At 33.8% G+C, this 23942-nt stretch overlaps 1 protein-coding gene across 1 annotated transcript in view; it reads right to left on the bottom strand.

Moving 5' to 3' along the window:
- Positions 1-23942, bottom strand: part of LOC149084821 (uncharacterized) — a 77424-nt gene that overhangs the window by 5578 nt on the left and 47904 nt on the right. The window contains exon 6 of the mRNA XM_089232564.1: positions 20677-20776. Within this exon, the coding sequence (XP_089088690.1) occupies positions 20677-20776 (100 nt within the window). The remainder of the gene's footprint in view (positions 1-20676; positions 20777-23942) is intronic.

Here is a 23942-nt window from a genome sequence, read left to right as displayed (position 1 = left end):
ATCATTATTTGAGCTGATCATTTTTGTCTCACCGTTGTCATTTTCTGCATAAAGGCACCTACAATTTATTGTTCCAAATGGCAGCCTATTTTTAATACTCATGGGAGGGGGGGGGTGATTGGTGCACTAACCCCTCGATATGGGACTCCCTGTGGTAGCGATCTTTTTCTGTGGCCATGTCAAAGTTTCTGTTGTACCCCTATGTCAGGAAAGTTTCTGACAAGGGTCTGAATCAGGTATCGAACTTGCAACACCTCTAAAAACCATTTGGTACTTTAGGCAAGTATCTCATCGACCTGGGCTACCCTGCCCCAGATTATCGTTATATTGAGTACCATTGTAAAGAAGTGTCACTACAGTGTCACAACAACAGCTGATAGAATTTCGAGTTTTCCCCCTCGATATATCTAATTGTAGATTCGTTGATGCTGCCAAGTCTTCTCTGTTGTTTAGATATATTTCCATATTTATATTATTTTTTTTGTTTGTTTGACAGGCAATTTTTTTGTATTGCTGGCAAGTCAAATCAGTCATTGTTTTGTTGTTCGAAAAGAAGTAGATAAAACCGGTTGATGCCATATAATAATTGGGAACCCACTACAATAAAGCTAACCGTTGTCAATATTTTGGTTTTTTCATTTTTCACTTTCAAGAACACTTAAACAACAGTCTTTAACTTTAACCTCTTTGCTCCAGAGATACCCATATGGGTACCTTCATTTTTAACAGGTTTAAATGGTTTTAATGTTGCTTTTTCTCAAGTTAAGATTTGAGGTATGCATACCCAACTCAAATAGTAATAGTAAAGACATCGACCCAAATTAATCAATTTTTTTCAATATATATATATTTTTTTCTTTTTAAAGGGCATTTTTGATATGCAATAAACATGAATCAGCCAAATTTTTTTTAATAGTTAGTTTTGGCTCAGGGCTGAAGAGGTTAAGAAACATTTGCCCAGAAGCACTAGAAAAACGTTTAGAAAAAAAAAGGCTTTGGTTTTTTAAAACGTTTATCTAACATGTACAATACATATTATGTTCCGATATGTGAATTAGCACTGCAATGGTGTCTTCCAGAAAACTGGGAAACACACAGCGAATATGAAATCCGTAAATACTGAGGGCTGGCTGTATTAAAATTTTGGCCTTTTTGTTTGAATATTATTCAAGCATGTTTACATTTCTTTTGGCAACAAATTATTTTGCAGATCGGATGTGTTTTTAGTGAAACTAAGGTTTGTACCACAGTTACGTTTCAACATGGGGGGTTTCTCTGATTTAGGGCAATGCTAAGTAAAGTCTCTTCTATAGAATGCTTGATTAAATCTTTTTTTCATTGGCATTATTGTTAAGTACAGCCATATTTAAGTGAAAAAAATTTGTTTGTCTTCAAACTTGGGACACTATCCCATGTTAGAAAATGCAGTCATTGTTACGTTTTCAAATGTTTGCATGCATTAGATCATGTATGATCCAATTCCTTGATATAAACAATCTTTATTTCGCCAGTTCGAATGGGAAGTTGTTCACAATCTACTTTATGAGAACTTACACGGTAAAACAGATGTGTTCTGATTTCCCAATATGAAGAAGTTTCAATAAATGATATAAAGAAAATTGTGTGAAACCTCTTAGCATCCACCAAAATCACTACTACAAGTTTGTCTTCTGGCTATTCAAACACTTCGATGTTTTGTTATTTGTTCGTTTGTGTTAACCGAAGTCGCTACATACATTAACATTTTTAAAGTTCATTCATGTTTTTCTACAACTCCAATTGAAAAAAATTAAAATAATGCAAAAAGTATATATATATACAGGGTACATAGGCAACAGGGCATATGACATTTTACTGGCGAACCATTGATGTTAGAGGTATACTTCCAATTAGAAAAAGTTTCCAAATAACATCTAGTACTCAAATATGTCATTGCCATTCATGTTCCAAGGGGTTGTGTATAGTTTTTAAAATTAAAAAACTAACTTTTTATACAGTCCCCGAGTACCCCAAAACCCAATCAGAAAGTTGTTGCCCTCTCTCTCCTGATGGAGAAAAAGTTTGTAAGTGCAATAATCACAGAGAAATTCAAAAAACAGGTCTAAAAATGCAGAAAAACCATTTTACCTGCATTTAAAGCTGTTTTTTTTCTTCCACATTTCCCGTTTTTCAGATATCTCAGTGAATATTGCACTTGTAAACATGGAATTTTTCCCCCTGGTATCGGGAAAGACAGGGCAACAACTTTCTAATTGGGATTTTGGATTTTGAAGGGGGGGGGGGGAAGACTAGGTAAATTTGTTGTGTTCAATTTGTTGCAACGTCAATTCATCATGCTACAAACTTACCGTAGTCGCAGGCTCATTTCGTCATGGTACAAATTTGTCGCAGGCTCATTTTGTCGCTGTACAAAGTTGTAGCGAAGTCATTTCATCGCAACAGATTTGAATTGCTTTAAAATTCATGTTTGTTGTGATCTTATAAATAGGATAGTTGCTTTAAATGTTAAAAACGGAACTAATTTTTTTTCTCATTTATTGGAAATGTTCTCTTTCCTCATCTGTTTTAATTTTTCACAAATGATGGAAAGTATTTATTGAAGTCATCGAGGGACATTGGAACGTACACCAAGATAATAAATTGGGATCCAATAAATTTTTAAAATTTAATTTTCACCATATAAGCTGCCGCATTTCTGTCAGGATTTCCATTTTTTGCAGTGAGGGGGGTTGGGGAGCACACCAAGATAATAAATTGGGATCAAATCAATTTTGAAAAGTTAGTTTCCATCGTATAGGCCACGCTTCCCGCTTTCTGTAGGGATTTCCATTTCTTGCAGTGAGGGGTGTTGGGGATGCACATTGAGATAATAAATTGCGATCAATGTGGTCCCTCCTCCCAGCACAATTTCCATAATTCACTATTAAATGTATCCATGCAGAGAATATATCTTTAAGGAATTTTTTATCGACAATGTATCTAAGATGTATGTGTAACAGCTGGGAAAAGTCTTATTTTCAAATTATTTTTTTACAATGCAATGTACATTTGAAATCACTTTGTATTATCACACCGAAATAATATTCAAACACTCTGACCATAAGCGCAAGAAACTGGGGGCTGATGCCATTTGAGCCTCCTCCCCCCCTCACTCCAATAACTCATAAATATACAATTCATTACCATTTCTCCTCCTGAGTACAGGTTTGAGTCCCTTATATATGGAATGTGTGAATGGAAAATTTCAGGCCCCCCCCTCCTTCCTCAATGTTTCCTCCATGTCGGCACCTTTGACTGGCCAAGGATGCCGGAAGTGTTTGGAACTTGTGGGTTCTTGTCTTGATCTTGAAGTAGGAAATTTTGATTTCTGAATTATTTTTCTGGATGCTCATACCCATTCCATAAAGTACCTTAGGCACACACAACATCCCTGTCTCTGACACCATTGCAAATGTCAATCGATTTTTGATTTTTTTTTTTCAACTCTAAAATAACAATTCTCAAGTAAAAAGAATGAAATCAGACTTTTAATTAGCCCATTGTATGTAACTTCATGTACATGACACTCATACGGCTCCAGTCAACGATTAGTAAAAATTTCTTCTTACAATACAAGTGAATTAACATTAACAGACAATATAGGATTATATTCAGAGGTATATTTCCTATGTGGGGAGGGGGTATGCGGGCTTTATCCCAAGATAAGTTCAAGTGTAAGGGTGTAACCAAAATTAAGTAATTGGTGATCAAGAACATGAATTACACTCATGTCCATAAATTAAGGATAATGCCAGCTCCGGCAAATAAAGGTTCAGAAACAAAACAAGCGTTACTTATTCATAAAGCCCATTTATTAAACAAAAGAAAAAGAGCAAAAACGATGGTGTATGTATGATACCATTCATAAAAACTACGATTTTTGCTCCCTGGAGCAATTGTAAAAAATATCTCCTTTACAAAAACTTACTATTACATGGTTGGTATGATGGTTAATACATTGTATGTCTCCCATGCGATGAAATACAGTCCGTAAAACGCCTAGGCATGCTGAGTATCGAATTATCGATCTGATCTTGGGGAAGATCACTCCACTCAGCAAGCAATGCTCTCCGAAGTTCCGGTACACACGTAGGAGGTGGTTGACGGGCTGCAACTCGTCGGCCAAGCATGTCCCACACATGCTCTATCGGATTCAAATCAGGTCAGAATGCTGGCCATTCCATACGGGTTATATCCTCAGATTCAAGTCATTAGTTTACTATGTTTGCTCGGTGAGGATGGGCATTGTCATCCATAAACACAAATTCTGCGCCCATGGCACCCCTAAACAAACGTACATGTTGTTCCAGAATGATGTCCCGATAAATTTGGGCTTTCATGGTTCCGGTTTGAACATGCAGATCTGTTCTGGAACCCAGTATAATTCCACCCCAAACGAGCAATGCTGCACCACCGTAACTGTGTTGTTCAATGATGTTGTCTTGGTGGTAACGGGTACCTGGCGTTCTCCATATGAAAGTCTGACATGAATCAGACTGCAAGCTAAACCTGGACTCGTCGGAAAACATCACACAAACCCACTGTGACGATGTCCACATTGCATGTTCTCTACTCCAGGTTAATCGCTGCCGACAGTGAGTTGCCGTGAGCGGAACACATCTGACAGGCCTGCGAGCATATAGACCAATATCTCCCAAACGTCTGTACCAGGTTTGCCTTAAAGCTGTGGTACCCGTGGCTGCAGATAGCTGACGAGACAGGTCGGATGCTGTGCTCCGTCTGCTTCTTTTGGCAGTTACTGCCAAATACCGGTCTTCATTCTGCGTTGTAACTCGGGGGCAACCTGTACTGTAACTTCTACTGACATTTCCGTTATCTTGGAATCGTTGCCAAAGCCTAGAGATGACACTTTGGGCAATTCCAAGTTCCTCGGATACTTCCACTTGAGTACGCCCACATTCCAGGCGGCAGATAATTCTGCCACGTAAAAAATCATCCACATGCGTCCTCTGTGTCATAACTATTCGCTTATGGCACTGAGCGCCTTACAGAACTCTTGTGAACAATTTCACTTCTTTGCCACCATTCATTATATACCCCCCCTCTTACACTCTCGTCATTGTGACGTACTATTGGCATCATCTAGTGGCTTCCTGAAATTTGCATATCATTCTTGCATATGTGTGCGATAATTCTACAGGTGAAATTTTTACTTTAGATTTCGATTTCCGTGTGATTCTGAATTATCCTTAATTTATGGACATGAGTGTAGAAAGGAAGAAGGGAGGCAAGGTTTAAATAGAAATCCGCCTCTGATTATAGCCTACATTAGGATAATTTTAATTTTAAAAACAATTCATATCGTAAATATAAACACTCCCCAATATCTAAACCTTTATTTATTTTCAGTGCCTTTGAGTAACATTTTATTTAAACACTTATCTAACGTGAATATTGCAATAAAAAGCCAGATGATGATTAATAGAATAACAAGTGATGTTATTTTAAACTACCATAATTTCTTTTTCTTTTTTTAACAATAAGTAGGAGATTTCAATTTATTGCAATTTAAACTGAATTCACAAACAATTTAATTTAAAAAGTACATTATTTTTTGTCATCCATATAATCTGTATCTCCATTTTATGATACAACAAAAAAACTCAAATAAAGAAAATTAATAATAGGATAATTCATTCAATTGCATTAAAATTTTTTATAATTTCGGAACATGAATTATGGAGGAAAACTTATAAACACACACGCAAACCAACATATCATTTCCACGTTCGGTTTTGCAATATTCCACGTTTTTGCCAACAAAAATATGTAGACCAAGCACACCAACCGTGTATCAAAAACTTGGACGCTAATGAAAACTATGTGAAAATATTCAAACAAGCCAGCCAAAGATATGCGACTGATTATAAACATAAGAGTAATGGTTATATTATATGTATGTGACTGACCCATAGTCATCTTTCTTATTGGTGATTACATAGTCTTTGTCGGTGCTCATCCTGTGGGCAATATGAAAACTTTATCAAATTGTCATTCATAAGCACTGTACATTTCTACCCTTGATCTGCACCCAACTCCCTTCGCTGTGAGAAATAGAAATCCCAACAAAAGCTGGAAATGCGGCTTATACGATAAAAATTAAATATTAATTTAATTGAATTATTAATTAATTAAATATTTTAGGTCCTTATGGAGATACTGTAATGGTAAATGTTGGCGACTCTCGGAGGGGGGGGGGAGAGAAACTCTTGAGCCCATGGGGAAGATAGAAATTCACAGTTAAAGATAGGCTCACTGTAATTTGGGGAATATCATACAAACCGAAATTTTTCTACATGATATTGAAATTTTATCACAGCAAAAATCAATTATTTAACATTTCAAATATAATAAAATTTTTATATGCAGTTAAATTTTTAAATGTAATTGATATTGTAATTTAAATTTCGATGACCTTCCCGTTAACTGTGTGTACACTTTTGTTCATGTTTTTTATTTCACGTGTAAGACAAAAACCTACATACAAGTTCGCGTGGAACATGTACAGTGAAGAATCAATGGTTTGACGAATTGATTCTGTGCTATAATATATAAATTGACACGGCGGTAAACTTGTACAGCTACAAATTGGAGCTGTGACGAACTTGTGCTGCAAGGAATTTGTACCGCAACAAATTGGCACTATGACGAATTTATACTGCGACAAGTTGAGTGTGACAAATTGACCGGCTACGGATTTGAGGCACAAGGGGAATGTATAAAAAGTTAATTTTTTATTTTAATAACTATACAACCCCTTGGAACATGAATGACATAACTGAGTACTAGATGTTATTCTGAAACTTTTTCCAACTGGAAGTATACCTCTAGGATCAACGGTTCGCCAGTAAAATGCCATACCCCATTTGCTATGCACCCTGTATATAAACCCAGAGAGGTTGATTATATGATTTTTAACTTCTTATCCAATTTTTGTGCCCCTGCATACTCCTTGGCTTTTATTGTCAGTGGAAAGAAATTCATGAATTAAATGTAATTATTCTAGGTTCGGGGGAAAAAGTTATGGAGAAAGTCTGTTAGCATTGATAAGTGGATGGTAAATCATTTTGGTTTGAATAATCCATGTTTCACTTAAATGGTGTTATTGGATGCAACTAGGATCACAGATCTAGGTATTCTTATTGATGAGCAGCTTAGGTTTCCCAAACATTGTTCAGTGGTGGTCAAATATCGAATAGAATGCTAGATTCTCAAAAAGGTCTGTGTTCTCCTGAAGTGATACTTCCATTTTCCTGGGGCTTAGTTCGACCTGGATTGGAGTATGCCGTCAGATTTTTGATACTACTTACAGAGGGACATTGACTTGGTCGAGGGGGTGCAGAGAATAGCTAGGCACGCTCTTGATGGCAGACAAGGTTAAGATATGAAAAGAGACTTGATTTTTGAAAATTTTTACAATAAGAGCACAGAGATGTCAGGGTATATATTAATGTTGATCAACTTCTTCGGCAAGGAGACACCAGTATTGTTCAGTAAGGGGTGTGGTGTTGCAAGGAAGTAGTCACTAATAGGGTTGTGAATGAATGGAATAGCTTACCTATGGGTGTCGTAAATTCTAATACGATTGACATGTTTAAAATGATATACAATATATTGGGATGAATTGAAAAGCTATCTACACTTAGATGAGACAACCATAATTTTTTATTGGCATTTGGTTCTCCTATTTACATTTTATCATAATTATTGGTTTTATTGGGTTGCTGTATTTTTTATATAGTTCAGATATATATATTCCATATCTGTATTTTTATGTACTTCTTTTCTCAGCCACCTCATTGGACATTTTGTCTGTTGTGGCCTTTGTATTTGTTCATACCGTGTGTCCAAAAACCCAATTAGAAAATTGTTGGCTTCTGTGTTTCGTAAATTTTTTTTAAAAAAATTTACGAATTAAATATTAAATTAAAAATTTTTGTTTTTAATTTACGAATTAAATATTAAATTAAAAAAAAAAAATTTTGTGTTTGGGAAAATTTTCATTTGGCTATAAACTATTGATAAAATATTTAAAATTGTAAAAAAGATGAAATATGAAAGTATACTGGTCCTAAAAATATATATTATTGACAAAAAAAAATTATTTTAAAATTTGAAAAATGGGATAGGGACAGCCAGGAGAACATTTCCTTAACAAATGAACATTTGTTGAAGCATATTAAAAAAAATCTATTGATAAAAAAATTAAAAACGGAATGGTGAGTTTTTAGAAACTGGAATATAAATAAAAAGTGACGAAAAAAAAGTTTAGTGTCAAATATATTTAATGTAATCTGCCGGGGACACACTTTAGGCCAATTTCCTGAGACCACCCATACCTTATAAAGGATTGATATTATGCACTTCATTTTTGAATTAAGTTCAGAGTATTTTTTGAACTGATTTATTTCACAGTATAACCCATATGTTTTGAAAGTTGTGATCAGTTTTCCACAATACATTCATAATGAGTTATAATATAAAGAGACACAAAACTATTTGTTTTCCATGAATTTTTTGGCATCTATACTAGCTTTAAAGAAGAAACCTTGTGCTTTTATGTCATTACGGAACAAGCATAATTATGAGTAAATTTTTTGAAGTCATTACTTATTTATCAATGTATCAAAAGAGACATCAAGAAAAATTATGCCATATGTATGCTCCTGTTATACATAACTGTAATTCAAGTATGGCCACCTATTTAATTAGTTCTAGGGTGAGCATCATAATTCATTTTTAATATTAGAATTATGGTCAAATCAACTTCTACATAAGATGTTCATGGACTTTTGAATTGGAAAATCTGAAATGTACAGGGATTACACGAAATCCTTCCTCTGAAATAGTCCCTCACGTCTGGTAAAGATGGTTCTGGATCCACGAAATCAACAGCCACTGGTTTCATGGTCGATCAATAGAAAATTCAGATGAGTGAGGGCAAATTTTAAGTTTCACATCTTTACCATGCTTATCTGAATTTTATGTCCTGCTACCAAAACTATTACTCCATTAAAGGGAAATGATAGAAAAGCAACACGGAATGGGAACTATGGTTTCAGCACTTGTGTACAATGCTTTTTCCCTCTTTTTTGTAATATTTCATGTGTACCGATCTGTTTTGTCAGTTCATAAAAAGTTCATTTTATACCACATCAAACTTAGCATGGAAAAACATAATAAAGAGCTGTGAGAACGAACATAATAAACAACATTTTACTATCAAGAACAATCAATCATCTTTGTAGACAGAAATTCTTTCCCTCGGAGAAGTCTATCAGTTACCAATGAGCATAATCCGTCATTTTGAATAAACAGGACTTGCCAACCTCAGAGAAGAAAAAAAACATTGTACTCTATCCATGAAAAAGTGTAACATAGCCTGTTTTCCAATTTACAGGGAGAAAAATTTGTGGGGAGGGTACCTCATACTAAAAATTAATTAGGAAGTTATGTAACTATAATCAGAAAAAGAAATTACAGCATGAGAAATGATATGGCTTACTTTAAAAAACATTCTCAGGAAAAGAACAGATCAGTAAAAATTTGTTAGCTCATATCTATCTTAAGATGTATTTGTGCTACTGTTTTATCTAAAATGAAATATGATTTGACACACAGTCCACTGATCACATGAAAACATTAAAAAAAATAAAAATTCATTAGATCGATGCTGAAGTGTGTAAAAAATCATCTGATATTCATAACTCAAAATTTAACATTCTAGTCACCTGAACAATTAATAGAAAACTTTATGCAGTTGAATCCCATTTTAACAAATACCATTATATCGAAAATCTTGTTTTAACATTAACAAACGCTTTTTCTAATCCCCCAAATAAGTTTACATAGGAACAATGCTAGGTAACCTGGAATTATTTTATAACGAAATTTCGTTTTAACGAGGATTAGTTAGTTATAACAGGATTTGACTGTATAATAATTAGTATGAATATTGCATTTGTATAATAGTATTGCACTGGAATATAGTACATTGTTTTTATACAAAAATTTCCAAAAAAATTCCAGACCCTGAATAACTTAACAATGGAAAGTAATTTTATATTTCAGACATGGTAAAATTTTGACGATACTCAAATATCAAGAAAATAATGGTTTATTATTGTAAATCTATCAAAAATACTTGGAATTATGAGCTCAATTTTTGGCACAAGTTCATTTAGAAAATTCGGCCTGAATTAAAAAAATAAAATGCTATGTTATTCATGAAATCATAAAGGGTTAGAATGGCATGCAAATTTCAGAAAAATATCCATCCATCAAATGGATGCTAAAGGATTGGGGGCATCCCTCAGTATACTGTTTAATACAGAGGCGGCTTGAGACATCATTTCGGCGCATAAGCTACACCAGTAAAACTGACATGAAAACTCCCAGTGGTGTTCCACTCTTTCTCACCATGGGAACTTTAAGCTAGGTTCCGTGATGTCAACCAACTATTTATCGATGATTTCTAATTGCGACCAGTTTGCAACATAGGTAACAAAACGTCAATATTAGCGATTTGGTAAAAATTATATTTTTAGAAGCAAAAGAGTATAATTGCATTTAACTTGCTAAAATCATACTAAATACTAAAAAAATCATACTTATGCATGCCTGCCAACTATGCATAATGAATGAAGAATTTCCTTTCCCTGACAATAAGTCCCCTCATGCCATATGTTTTCATACAAAAGTTCAAACAATTCTTTCATATCATTTTGAATAGGTTTCATGAAAAAATATATGCAAGGTTATGATGATTATATGACATTTTACTGTTGATATACTTCATGATATGCTTTACATCAATGTTTTGAGCGGTTGTTCTCATTGGTCAAAATCATTGGCAGCCTGGTTGTCACAATATATAAAATCATCAAAATCGATCACTAATTGTTTGCATTGAAATATGTTTTGCATCCAAATAAATTCTTTAACATATTTTGTTAGCAATATGTATTTGATCTCCATAGTTGATAAACTGCCACATTTCTGTGTAAATGGTCAGCATGATATAGGAGCATTATCTGATACCATGATCATTCCTCCCTTGGAAATACTATCATCCCTATTATGTGCAAAGTCAGAATAAGAATAACAATATAATTTAAAATTTTTGACATTTGATAAATTCAACATTAATGTTTAGAATCATTCACACATCGTAATAACTTCAACACTAGAAGGTCAAGAAAGTAATTTTCAGTTTTTAATCTTTTTCCTCTATTTTCAGAATAATTGTTTAGAATGTTGAAATTTTATGACTGTTCTTGGAAATAATAGTGAAACACATTATGCTGTCCAACTATCATCAGTTTAAAAAAATCGGCCGTGATATTATTAGCTTTACCCAGCAAGAGCATGACCAATCAATTTGACCAGTAACCTTATAGACACCCTCAATGCATGCACAATAAATATTTCATCGAATCTTGACATTAAATTACCTCTAATATAGCTTTATCATTTTGGCTAATTAAAAGCACCCTTACCGACGACCAATGCACAATGATAATAAAAATACTAGTTTGGCTAAAAATGCAGTACTGCGAATGACTGAATCATACCTGAAAGCTAGTAGAAATGTGAACATAATTGTTCTACTTCACCAATACTTGCTGGAAAACTGCAGCAGAATAATACTACTTTGGTGAGTTTAATAATCAAAGATCTAAAAAAATTTCATGTGAATTTGAACAAGGACTTGTTCATATGAAACGTGTTTGATAACACATAAAGACGTTATATGGTGCTCATGTTTTTAGGATAAGACAAAGGAAAATATTCTTTTACTAAGTTCAATGCACTGAAATGTTGGAATATATATTCTCGAAATAAAGAAAAAATTCCTGAAACCATTGAGTTTCACAACAAAACAAAGTATGACATTGATCAGATGACTCGAAAGCACTCAGTGCAAGTCAAGTGGCAAATTCATTTGCCAGTGAGTGTTATCTACCACATTTGACTTAGCCTTGATAAATGCTTGGTCTGTGTGTGAAAGTGGAAAGTTTATATCATCTTTAATGAAATTAGCTAAAAAGCCAGGGTTGTTTGGTTTAAGCCATGGTTTTAACAAAGTGGTTTTTTTTCGAAAAGTCAAATAAAAGTGGCCTAAATATAATTTTTTCCTTAAAATATCATACTGGTTCATTATTAGCCAAAATTTTTCATTTTTATCACATTTTATATTCTTGGGGTATATTTTGATGGTATATCTTTGAATGGCATAAGATGGTGTAAGTGGTTTTTTTCCAAAAAGTCTCATAAAAGTGGCCTGAATATATATATATATATATTTTTATATGAAGTATCTTAGTTATTTAGTTATATACAGAAGCCAAAATTTCTCATTCTTACCACATTTTCTACCTTTGGCTACATTCTGATGCTCTATCTTTATCAAATTCATGAATAAGAATTGTATCATACATCTAAATGTAGTGGTGTATTATCTCACAAGGTTTCTTTTTCCCTTCACAAAGAAGCAGCAACAGTAGTGACACCATCATGCTAGGGGCAGGTGGTCCTATAATCCAATAGACACCAGCTGTCCCTAAAGGACAAAGACTAGTGTACTAGTAGTTACATTACCTCAGACATTTTCATCTTCTTTCCCATAAGTAGCATCTACTGTATATCTCAGTCTTAATATTCAATAGTTGTTTTTTTATACTTTCACTGTTAGGCCCAGTTAATCAGGGTTCTACTGTATAGTAGTAACAGATTTATGAAAAATCAGTCAAATATCAGCGATTATAATTAAAGTTTTGATTCAAAAACTATACAATAAGTGCTGGTCAGAATGACTTGGAAATTTACATGGATACTCCTGAAGCAATGGAATTTTCTTTGGCGAAAGAAAAAAGTGCAAGTAGTGCAAAATGTGCAAGTAGATGATGCTGTACTTGGCCAGCAGTATAATCTATTGTGTGCAGCCACATCATTTCGGCACTTCCACAGCATCAGTGTGTGGATAAAACAACTTCTATATCAAGATGCACATTGCAATACCAGTGAAGCAATACCAGCTGAAGACCCATTTTGACAACAACAGGATTGCATAACACCTGGCCCGCCACCAGTTCATTTGACCTTAACCCTTGCAACTTATGGCTGTGGGGGTACCTCAAAATGTTATGAACAGTGGTCGGATTGCAAACTTTGGTGAATTGCAAGCTTCAGCGCATCCTCCTATATGATAGAAGTTCCTCAGGAATATTAACGTGGGGGCACGTTTGGTTTAATAAAGGTGAATTGCAAGCGCATCCACATCATGGCCATGGCATACTCTGATCTGTTGTTAAACAAGAATTTTTATGCTTTCACCTCATAGCCAGAGCACGGTGGACAACATATTTAACATTTCTTGAGTAAGTTGTAGTTATTTGTTCAATTACTTCACTTTTTTTTATGTTTTCATGAATTATGAAATCGTGTAATGCTATAATTAAGTTATCATTTTGCCATAACTGGCTATTGTTTCCATTCTGCAAGCAAATTTCCCATGTGTTGGATAATGTCATTAATTTTACATTTTAAAGTCTTTTTTTCTCCCTTACTTAAAATTATATTTCTTCAGGAATATTCATATCAATTTTCAAGTCATTCTGACAATCATTCTTTTTTTTTACAGTGTTTTGAAATCAGAATCTTAGTTATAATCACCCTGTATATTGTAAATCATTGTTAATTAATCTGCATTATTTATGCTTCATTAAATACATTATATTCACCTAATTTTTATTATAGTTTTTGCAAAATAGCTTCCTAATTAACCCTCTGGCTGCTCATCCCGCGATTTCCACGGGCAACCCAAATGTAGCAAAATCTGCTCATCCCGTGATTTCCGCGGGCATGTGTTTTTCTTCCTTTATTGAGGAGCGCATCCCGTTTCCCCCCCCCCCCCCGTTTAACCACTGAAATAAATTATATACAGTATTAGACGTTTCATTTACGTTTTGGCCAACAGATGTCGTTAGTTGTCCACTAAATTACGGCATTTGAAGGCACATGGTATTACCGCTCAAACTTCACTTTTTGAGTGAAAAAAATTACACAATTTTTGAAGCAATTTCGGTCCACAAATTGAGCAGTCAGAGGGTTAAGCATACTGAAAGTAACTGGAGAAAACATCTTTATATTATATGATTAATAATAACATTAAAAGAATTTTCAAACACAGTTAAGCAAAAAATAATTAAATTGCAAAAGTTGGTTTTTGTTAAAATATAAGAAATATTTATTGATTAATTAAATATGAGAATAGTGTTAATTATATTAATAAACATTTTATTTTAAATTAATTATTAGAAGTTTAAAAACAATAAAATTTCTGAAAAATCATTCAATGTTAATACTATTTAAAACAAAAAAAACCCCAGTTTTTTTACCAACCTGTAAAAAGTTCAAAGAATCTTAGTTGTTCAGAAATCTGAATTTTGCTAACAACAACAAGCGCTACTGTATCAGGACAGGGTTCCCAGCAAAATCTGTTGGATCATTTCCCTGACTCTTCCTGACCAAATCCGCGTACACTGTCACGCGAATATATAATTCTAAACCATCTAATATCACTCTAAATCAGTGATTCCCAACGTGGACATTAACACCCCCTTGGGGTCGATGGAATGTTCCAGCGGGGCGGTATAAGCTACGGGTATAACTATACTAACCTGACATAGGATCCTATGGGTTAGATTGCATTGGGGGGGGGGCGATGGGACAAAAAAAGGTTGGGAAACTATGCTCTAAATTATATCCCCTCCCCCGTATTCATGGGGGTTACATTCTGGGGTTGGGAAAAATATGGGAAATCTGCAAATAACCGAAACCATAGTTTTTTTTTTTTTGTTTATCTTGTTTATTGAACATCATGGAAAGAGCAGGGTGACGCAAAAGTATAAGGGAATGTAAAAGAGGGTGCAGCGATTGATTGTTGGTGATGTTTTCTGAAAGAACATTGTGATTTCTGTTTGCCATTTCTTCTTCATATCCAGTATGTTGACAAGACTTCCTCTATCAATTTTTTTACATGTGAAGAACTAACCATAGAGGGATCTATATCATGAAAATAATCTGGTGGTGAGCCACAGCAGCAATTGACTTACTTTTGCAGAGCATAGTCAATATATCCAATTTTTTTTGTAAACTTTTCACTTTTTTTGTGTTTTCGGAGCATTATCATTAGCACTAGACAAATGAGCCATCCTAAACAAGCACAACTCAAATTTTGTAAACAAAACACGTAAATGACGACTGCTGAAAAAAAAAACACAAATACGGGAACTGCGAATACGAGGTGTGGCAACTGTATATCATTTTGCGGTAATATACCATTGAAAAGCACATTAAGAGACAGAATGCTAATATTTTGCCACCACCACTCTTTACAAAATCAAACTGTGTATATGATCTTGCACACAACACTAGTTTCCTTGGAAATTTCAACACAGAGATAATCGAATTCAAATCATTCTTCAACATGTAAAGGTTAAGGGCTCTTTCACACGGAGCGGATGTGGACGCGGGTCTGGAAGAACTTTTAACAATTGGTATATACAGAGCCTTTCAGATGATGCAGAATGCACCCACACCTTTGAAGTGTTCATGTGGGTCCAGATGGCGTCAGCATATGTTAAAACATAAGTGCTGGCTCTGCATCCGCACATACAAGTTTTGTACATTAGGTTATTCTGAGCTATTCACACGACGTGGACGCTGGTCGAATTCGTCCACATCTTTGGCTACATTTTCAAGATGATTTTGCACAGAATTTTAATTATTTGCCATAAATACCCTTAAAAACAACATATGAAGGTCCCTGTTCATCAATAGGATGTACCCACATATGTCTATCCTTCCCTTTCCTTCTAAGATGAAGGAGATATAGCAATTTTAATTGCCTTTTGTCTATACTTTACAATTTTATATAACAAAACCTGCCAACAACAGACACTGATGGGACCAAAATTATAAGCAGTTCTATAATTCATTACAAATATAATTGACTGAATAATTTAATAACTTTTAAATTTAATTACAAATTTTTACTTTTTTTCTTTTTAAATTTTCAAAATTATTTAAAAACTATCAATATTTAAAATTATTTTTATTTATTTTTTAATTTTTAAAACTAAATACTTTTATTAAATAATGTTATCCATGTACAGCACTCACTCAGGGCTGGATTAACACGTTTGAAGGCCCTAAGCACTTGAATAGTTTTGGTGTGTGTGTCCCCCACCCGATACTTACATATATATTTTACACAATATTGAGTCTATAAACTTTAAAAAAAAGTGCAATTTTATAATTCAGAAGTGAATAATCTACGGATGGGACTTCGCTCTAAAAAGTTTATGAAAGTTATTTTATAAAACTTGAAAAAAGCAACCAATAAATTTCTCAGTTACATTTGAGCAAATGCAACCGATCAGCTTATTGATTGCATTTGTAAAAGAATTATAAAATTTTTATAGTATAATCCGGGCTTAAGACAGAATTGTGATGTGAATATTTCTAATTCTAATTATATCCAGATTAAACCAAATCTTTTTTAAGCTTTTCATCATCGACTCATTTGCATCACATTCTTGTAGTTGGTATGCTCATGAAAAGTCTGTTGATATATAGGAAGGGAGGGGAGGTTTCATTTTCGAGCCCTATGCTCCAAAAGTTGGAGGTGAAAAAGAGTGTCATTTCTTAGTCACAATTTATATGTATCGTTGGCATATTATATATATATTGATTGTAGTGAATGAAACAAAAACAAATTGAAGTTTGACAATCACTGTACATGGCCTCATAAATTTCTGCTGTCATATCGTGGCCTTTTTTTTGTTGCACTACAACAAATTTCTTTTCCCCATTATGTTATTGTGGATTTTGCTCTGGGCATTTTTGCAATCATTAAAAGCTACCGAGTTCTATCTTCTATACAGACTAAATAATATACATTTCTTCTTGGCTGTCTGACATTTTGAAAAAAAATTACAATTAGTTCAGCAGGGCCCTAACTGCATTATACTGTTGCATAGTTTTGTGATTATAATTTTGTAGATGCTGAGATGAATCCCTATTTGAATTCATCACCTGCCACATTGTCACAGCATATGCTTCCATAGTGACAACTTGTTTCAATCTGCAGTTCCTTTTGTGTTTCGTTGATCTAGTTCACAACTGGCCTCTCTATATACATGGCATGAGTCATGGTGCTAAAAGAGACACATGAAGGTTTGCCGCGGAAAGCTCACATTTTTTTCAAATTCAATTGAATTTCTCAGCCACCTTGTTGGGCATTTTGCCTGTTGTGGCATTGTATTTGTATAATTCTTTATAAGCACAGACATTTTGGAAGTCTCCACCCCTCCCCCCTTTTCTACTTGCAAAGTCTGTGATATCTCCTGAATTTTTTTTTTTTGGAACATCATTGGATGTTTTTGGAATTTTTCTTTCATATTTTCCAAAAAGACAGAAAAAGACAGAATAGATGACTAATTGCGACGATCGAACTGAAGGCATCTTTATGTTAAGATTAGACAAGTAAGATTATTCTATGGGGCTCTAGATTAAACCACCAAAGAATGGCTCTAGGCTGCCTATGAGCACTGAATCAGGGGTGAAGGAGAACAATAATTACAAAAATTGGGGGAAAAAAAAGGTTTTATGCACAAATTTGAAACTGAAGAGTTTTTAGAACTTTTGTGAAAGGGCATGCGGATCTGAACCCGCGTCCGCTCCGAGTGAAAGGGGCCTAAAGGTTCTCCACCCACAGGCAGGAAAAAAAAAAAAAGAGGATAAAATGTTTTTTCAGAAGAGATAGAAAAGAAGTTAAGAGCTGGTATTGGCTTTGTTTTCAACAATGGAAAGGAGGGTCTCTCCACTTTAGATCCCTTCATCTATTTACTCAGAGAGCAGATTGTTTCTAATCTTGGTCAACATTGTTTTCCAGTATGTAAAATCCCACCCTTCAACTGATAAGACATTTCTCTCAGTAGGGGATCTGGAGGAAAATTCTTATAAGGATTTTTTTCCCTCTCCCTGGGGATCTGAAAAATGATCCTCCATGGAAAAAAGTGAAGGTAAACCACTTGAATGTAGATTTATCCTCTTTGACTTTTTCCCCTTCAGATTTTCCCTGACCTTTCCCAAATATTTTGAATTTTCCCTGACTTTTGACAAATATTTCATATTTCCCCTGACTTTCCCTGACCGTTTTCTGATTCCCTGATTCTCCCTGACTTTTCAGGTCGCTGGGAACCCTGTAGGAAAAAGGCAGCGATGTCAGATTTTGTTAAGCAATAACAAAACAAGCGATACATTCATAATAGGTAATAAATCTTGAACACAGGTATTGAAAAATGTAAAAAGTTTGATGTGTGAACGCAAATGCAGTTAAACGTTCAGAACACCAATATTATTTTATCGTTTATAATTAACTTTTTAGGAATTCAAAATAAAATTTAATTATGCAATTTTATTGAAGAAAATCCTATAATTCATATTTTATTGCTTTATATTGCTTATACTATACAGTGTTTTTGTTTTTTTTTCATTTGTGACATTTGGAAAACATTGGTTCAAGTCCTACAATACCAGTTACTACCTCTCAAATGTTTTGTTGAGAAGGCTAAGATTAATAATTTAAAAGGAGGTTCAAGTGATGGGTGCAATACTTTATTTATTATTTATTTATTCAACATTGCTTGGCTGAAGCCTATACAAGAGGATGCGGTGGCTAAGTATGACAAAAATGATGATTCATGTTACAAGAAAATTCGGAAATTGTAGAACAGTATATAATATTTTGTCGGAGGTTGTTCCAGTCAATAATAGTTCTTGGGAAGAAACTAAAATTATGACAATCAAATTATAACAAGAATATAATCTAATACTAATACAACGCCACAACAGGCAAATTGCCCAACGATGTGGCTGACTTAAGAACATCATGGATCCCAGAGCCATTTTTTTGGAGGCCCTACCTACTACTGCTACACCACACATGCACCCCCCCCCGCCCCCCCACCGAATCGGTACATGCGGGAATGTGCGTGTACGTGTAGTGAAACCTGACGTGAAGTTTTTTGTTTCTCTGTAATGCTTGTTATGTGTAGTGCTGCCATCTGCCACCAGTTTTTCTAACTATGAGTGAAGTGTTATGATTGAATGATTTATCGTTGTAGGACTGTTGCTCTCTGTGGCGAGACATTTTAACGGGGAGATCGGCTCGTATTTGCGCCTTGAAGTTGGAAACCACAGAAAACCAACTTCAGCCGACCACCACTGTGGGGTTCGAACCCGGATCCTTGCATCGCGAGTCTGTCACTATAAAAAGATATCATTATCTGCCTCCGAATATATTCTCTCGAGTCCATCGTCTTATCCATTAGGCCACAGTCATCTGTTACAATTAACACGATTTATTTATTTTACATACAATATGTATATTACATTTATGTATTTACATTATGTATTTTACATACAATTTATTTCATTATCATAACCGAATGCAGATTCGAACAGTAGATTCCCTTTGCGATTATATTTATTTTATATATATACAATTTATTACTATTTATACATTTATAACCGAATGCAGATTCGAACCCATGACTTTCGTAAACACTAGGCTCAGGATTCGTGTCCGTCGTCTTAACCATTATGCCACTAGACACAAAGAAGCAAAGATAGGCTGTAATTTTTGGGAATGGTTCAGTCTAACAGAAAAATGTGAGGGTTTAATTAGAATGTTAGAAGTGTCTATATTAAAAAACCCATGGAGGATTTTGAAAAGAAAAGTTTATCAAGAGAGGAAAGGGATTGGATATTTAGTTGGCACTTCAGCTCCAAAATGGAGACAGATGAAGACCAGCAGTCAAAAATGAAGCATGTGGACTTATTTTCATAGATTTTAATTTGTCTGTTGGTTTGCATAAGGGGGTCCTAAATTTCACAGGCATAGGAGAGAACAGAGAGGATGCAAGTCTGGAAGCACAGGTGACGAACATGATGGGTAGCTCTCCAGGTTACGATGAAGGAAAAAGAGTTTGGAGACATTTACGAGAAATATAATCAACGTGAAGATTCCAGTGGAGATCGGCAGAGATTATAATGCCCAGGTATTTATAATGGGAAACTTCAAAGATAAAAGAATTGTTGATTGAATAAGGGAAATCGAAGGGGAATTCTTTTATGGGTAACTTTCATAAAAACTGTTTTTGAGGAGTTGAGGGGCAATTTCCAGGTTGAGCACCATTTGGAAATAATGTTAAGGTTATGCTGAAGAGATTCTTGGTGGGATGTATTGGAAACTGTTTGATAAATGACACAATCATCTGTGAAGTCTGATATGACAGTTAATGGAGTTAGGTAGATAGATCAATATACAGATCATTGATATATATTAAAAATAGATGCTTATTTCAAGCATAAATATAAAGTAAAGTACTTTATAAGACGAATGCCTATGGTCATTGCTGACTATATTTCATTTATTAGCAGGTAAAGGAAGTGTCCCTAAGAATTTTTTGATAACTTTTTTTTTTTCATTTTTTGTTCTATTTAGTGAGAGTAACCTATATACAGATTTAATTTTACTAATCATACCAATTCATCAGACTTCATTTCATCAGATGAAGATTGTTCTGCCACTGGTTTGAGAAGGCTGGCAATGCTCCCACATTCTGGACATTTCCATATCTGAGACCTGTATGATAATTATTTTTTTGGTTAGCTAAATAAACATAATACTGATAAATACTCAGCACTTTTCAGATATTTAACAAACAAAAAAAATAAATTTTATTATAATAGAATTCCTGTACAGAAATTTCATAGTGCATTTGCAACACACAGGGCTTGCTGTAAATAGTGTCTAGAGTGTAAGCTTTTTGAAAATGAATCAGCATTTAAATATGAATTAGTGATGGCCAACAGCAGGCTAAAGGACCGCATACAGCCAGTGAAGAAGTTTTGTGTTGTGCATGGAAAGATAAAGCTACTTTGTATTGATAATTATTTGTGATATCATTATTTGAGCTATTGCTTCTAAATCACAGACTTTCTGATTAACAAACTAGTAATATTCATTAGTTGAGATGATGGAAACAATTTATATTCTCAACACACAATCCCTTTGAACACAGATTGCTCAAAAATTTATACAAATTTACTGTCATCTTATGACGGAATTAGCATATTTTTTCCCTATGTGCTCTGGCAGTGCATATAATTTCCATTGGAGGGCAAAAAATTTTCTGAAACTCATAGAAAACAATGTAAACAGGTATTACAATATTTGTCCCACCACTCTTCAGAGGGATAATCAAAGAAGAAACCAAATACAAAACATCTATAAGTTAAGCCCTTGGCCCAATAATGGCCACAGAAAAAAAATGCCAATCAATAGTACATCAACAAACACTCGAATAGATAACACCTCAAATTTACTAGTGACAAAAGATCCAGACACAACATACAAAGAACAAAAACTCACATTTGAAAACCCACATGTACACACATCTCTTGAAGGGATTAAGCCAGGATTGGCAGGTTTTTGACACATGACAGTTTTTGGCAGTTTAAACTGTCACATCAAAAACCTTTGTCAAAAACGTCAAATATTGCTTTTCAATATAAAAATTCCCACTGGAAAAAGGCACACGTTAATTGCATGTAATGTTTAAAGTGACTATGTTATACAAAGAACAAATATTCAATATGATTCTAAAATAATTTTCTACTCTCTAAAGAATTATTTTGGACAAAATATATTTTCTTCTTATAAAATACACAATTTGAATAAAGCATAGCATAAACACTGGAAAGAAAACTATAGAATGATTTGACATTCTCTGATTCAAAATGATTCTTGACCTTCCAAAATTTCTTCAACTGCTTATATGTGCTTTGATATAAGCCATCAGCTGTACTTTTTTTACAACAAGATTAAGAAAGTTTATTACATCACATAATATGTAATGTTGATTTCTGTTATTAAATTATCTAAATAATCACTGAGATACTTTTATTGTGCATAACATTGAAATATATCTAGCAATCAAATACTAAATTGTAGAACTAAAATGTCATTTAATTTGACAATGCTAGCTTGTACATGAAGTTTAAGAAACTCCTGTAACTTATCCCTAGTCATAGTTATTCTTACTTCTGCACTAAGATATGTATATTTACTAACATTTATAATGCAATGGTTTTCCAATTGAGGCTGTATTTAATTTTAAATGTGCAAAACAAATGCTTTGGGTATCAAGTCCTGTCGGCTCTGCTTTGGTTGAAAATACTTTTTAAAACTCTGAATTTATACACCCTGAGCTCTAAGAAATTTTTAGATGAAAATAAATGAGTTTAATTAGTGTATTAACAGATTCTGTGAGAGAATTTTTACACGTAATAAAATTTTGGGCAGATCAGAAAGTTTAAAATATCAAAATAGATTCTCAGTAATTATAATTCCGAATATAAAACCCTTTAATTTAAATAAAAGTGTTTTTTTATTTAGTATATCTATTAGGTTAAAAAACTATGACAAAACTGACAATAAGTTTTTTTACTGTTTTAATACTGATTTATAGTTTCTGAAGTCTAAAACCTAATTCTGTGATGCCCCTATCATACATATTTTGAATAAGCAGCTCTATTCCACTTAGCAAATTGAGAACAGGTAATCAGTAGCTTAGATAAAATGAACCACAAAATTATATTTTATATGTATCTCTATAACACTCTTATGTTAAAAAATTCAAAATTGCAAATTATAATTATTTTTTAATTATTGTAATAATTTAATGTTTGAAAATAAAACATTGTAATATACAAAAAAGTAAGTTTTTCATCGTGTTATATACCTATTGAGTTCAAAACATTATCAAAAAGCATTCATTTAGGATTTTGATGGTTTCCGACAGTTTAAACCAGTTTTTGACGCTTGTCATGTCAAAAACCCAACCCTGGTTTAAGCACATGTGGCTAATGTTAGCAGACAGGTGTTTATCGCATTTAGTTCATTAGAGTATAATGCCATGAAACCTCCAACGGCTACTTTTGGACATGAAAATACAAAAATAAGATAATACACAAAGTTTATCCTCCATGTTTTGTTCTCTTTCACAAGGAATTATTTCTTTAAACTCTATGAAATACAATTCAACAGTTTATACCAGGGGTGGCCAACTTCTTTCTGTTGGGGCCAACATAACAATCAGCAATAGTGTCGTGGGCCACATCAGTGGTGCAACTTTGGTGTATAAGCCACTCCATTATTAATTGAATTAATTATTATTAAATTAATTTCATCACTAGAAATAAGAAGTTTGTAAGCAGTTTGTTAATTAAGAAATCTGCTGTTGGAACCGATAGTACAAATAATGGTCACAAATTTAATTTTTTCACTGTACTTTCACCTTGTCGCGGGCCAGCTGTTGGCCACCCCTGGTTTATACCATTGCAATTATTTAAAAAAAACAAGCACAGACAGGACAAGACAAAACAAAAAGACAAACAAACAAAACAAAGACTCAGTTACATATTATTTTAATTTCATATAATATTTTCATATGCAATCATTTTTTCCATGTTTAACTCAGTTTTTGCCATGCCTTAGCAACTTCTGGTTCAGGCATAATTCCCCAATGCTGCCGTAAAGGGGTGTGCAACAGTTGGGCCTTGCACTAACAGTAATAGGAATTAAAAAGTATATATGTATTACATTTTTTTTTTTACAGTAAGTAAAACAAGATGTCTGAGCTTTAACTACAAAAATATAAAAACTAATGTTAGACAAACTTATTCTTCTCACAATGAGGACCAGGGTTCGTTGATATATCAATCAATATACAGTAAAACCTCGCTAA

This window comes from Pholcus phalangioides, unplaced genomic scaffold, assembly GCF_987345545.1.
Source record: "Pholcus phalangioides strain wild (caught in Gottingen) unplaced genomic scaffold, Ppha-v1.0 ptg000007l_1, whole genome shotgun sequence".
Lineage (NCBI taxonomy): Eukaryota > Metazoa > Arthropoda > Arachnida > Araneae > Pholcidae > Pholcus > Pholcus phalangioides.
This window is presented reverse-complemented; position numbering and strand designations above follow the sequence as displayed.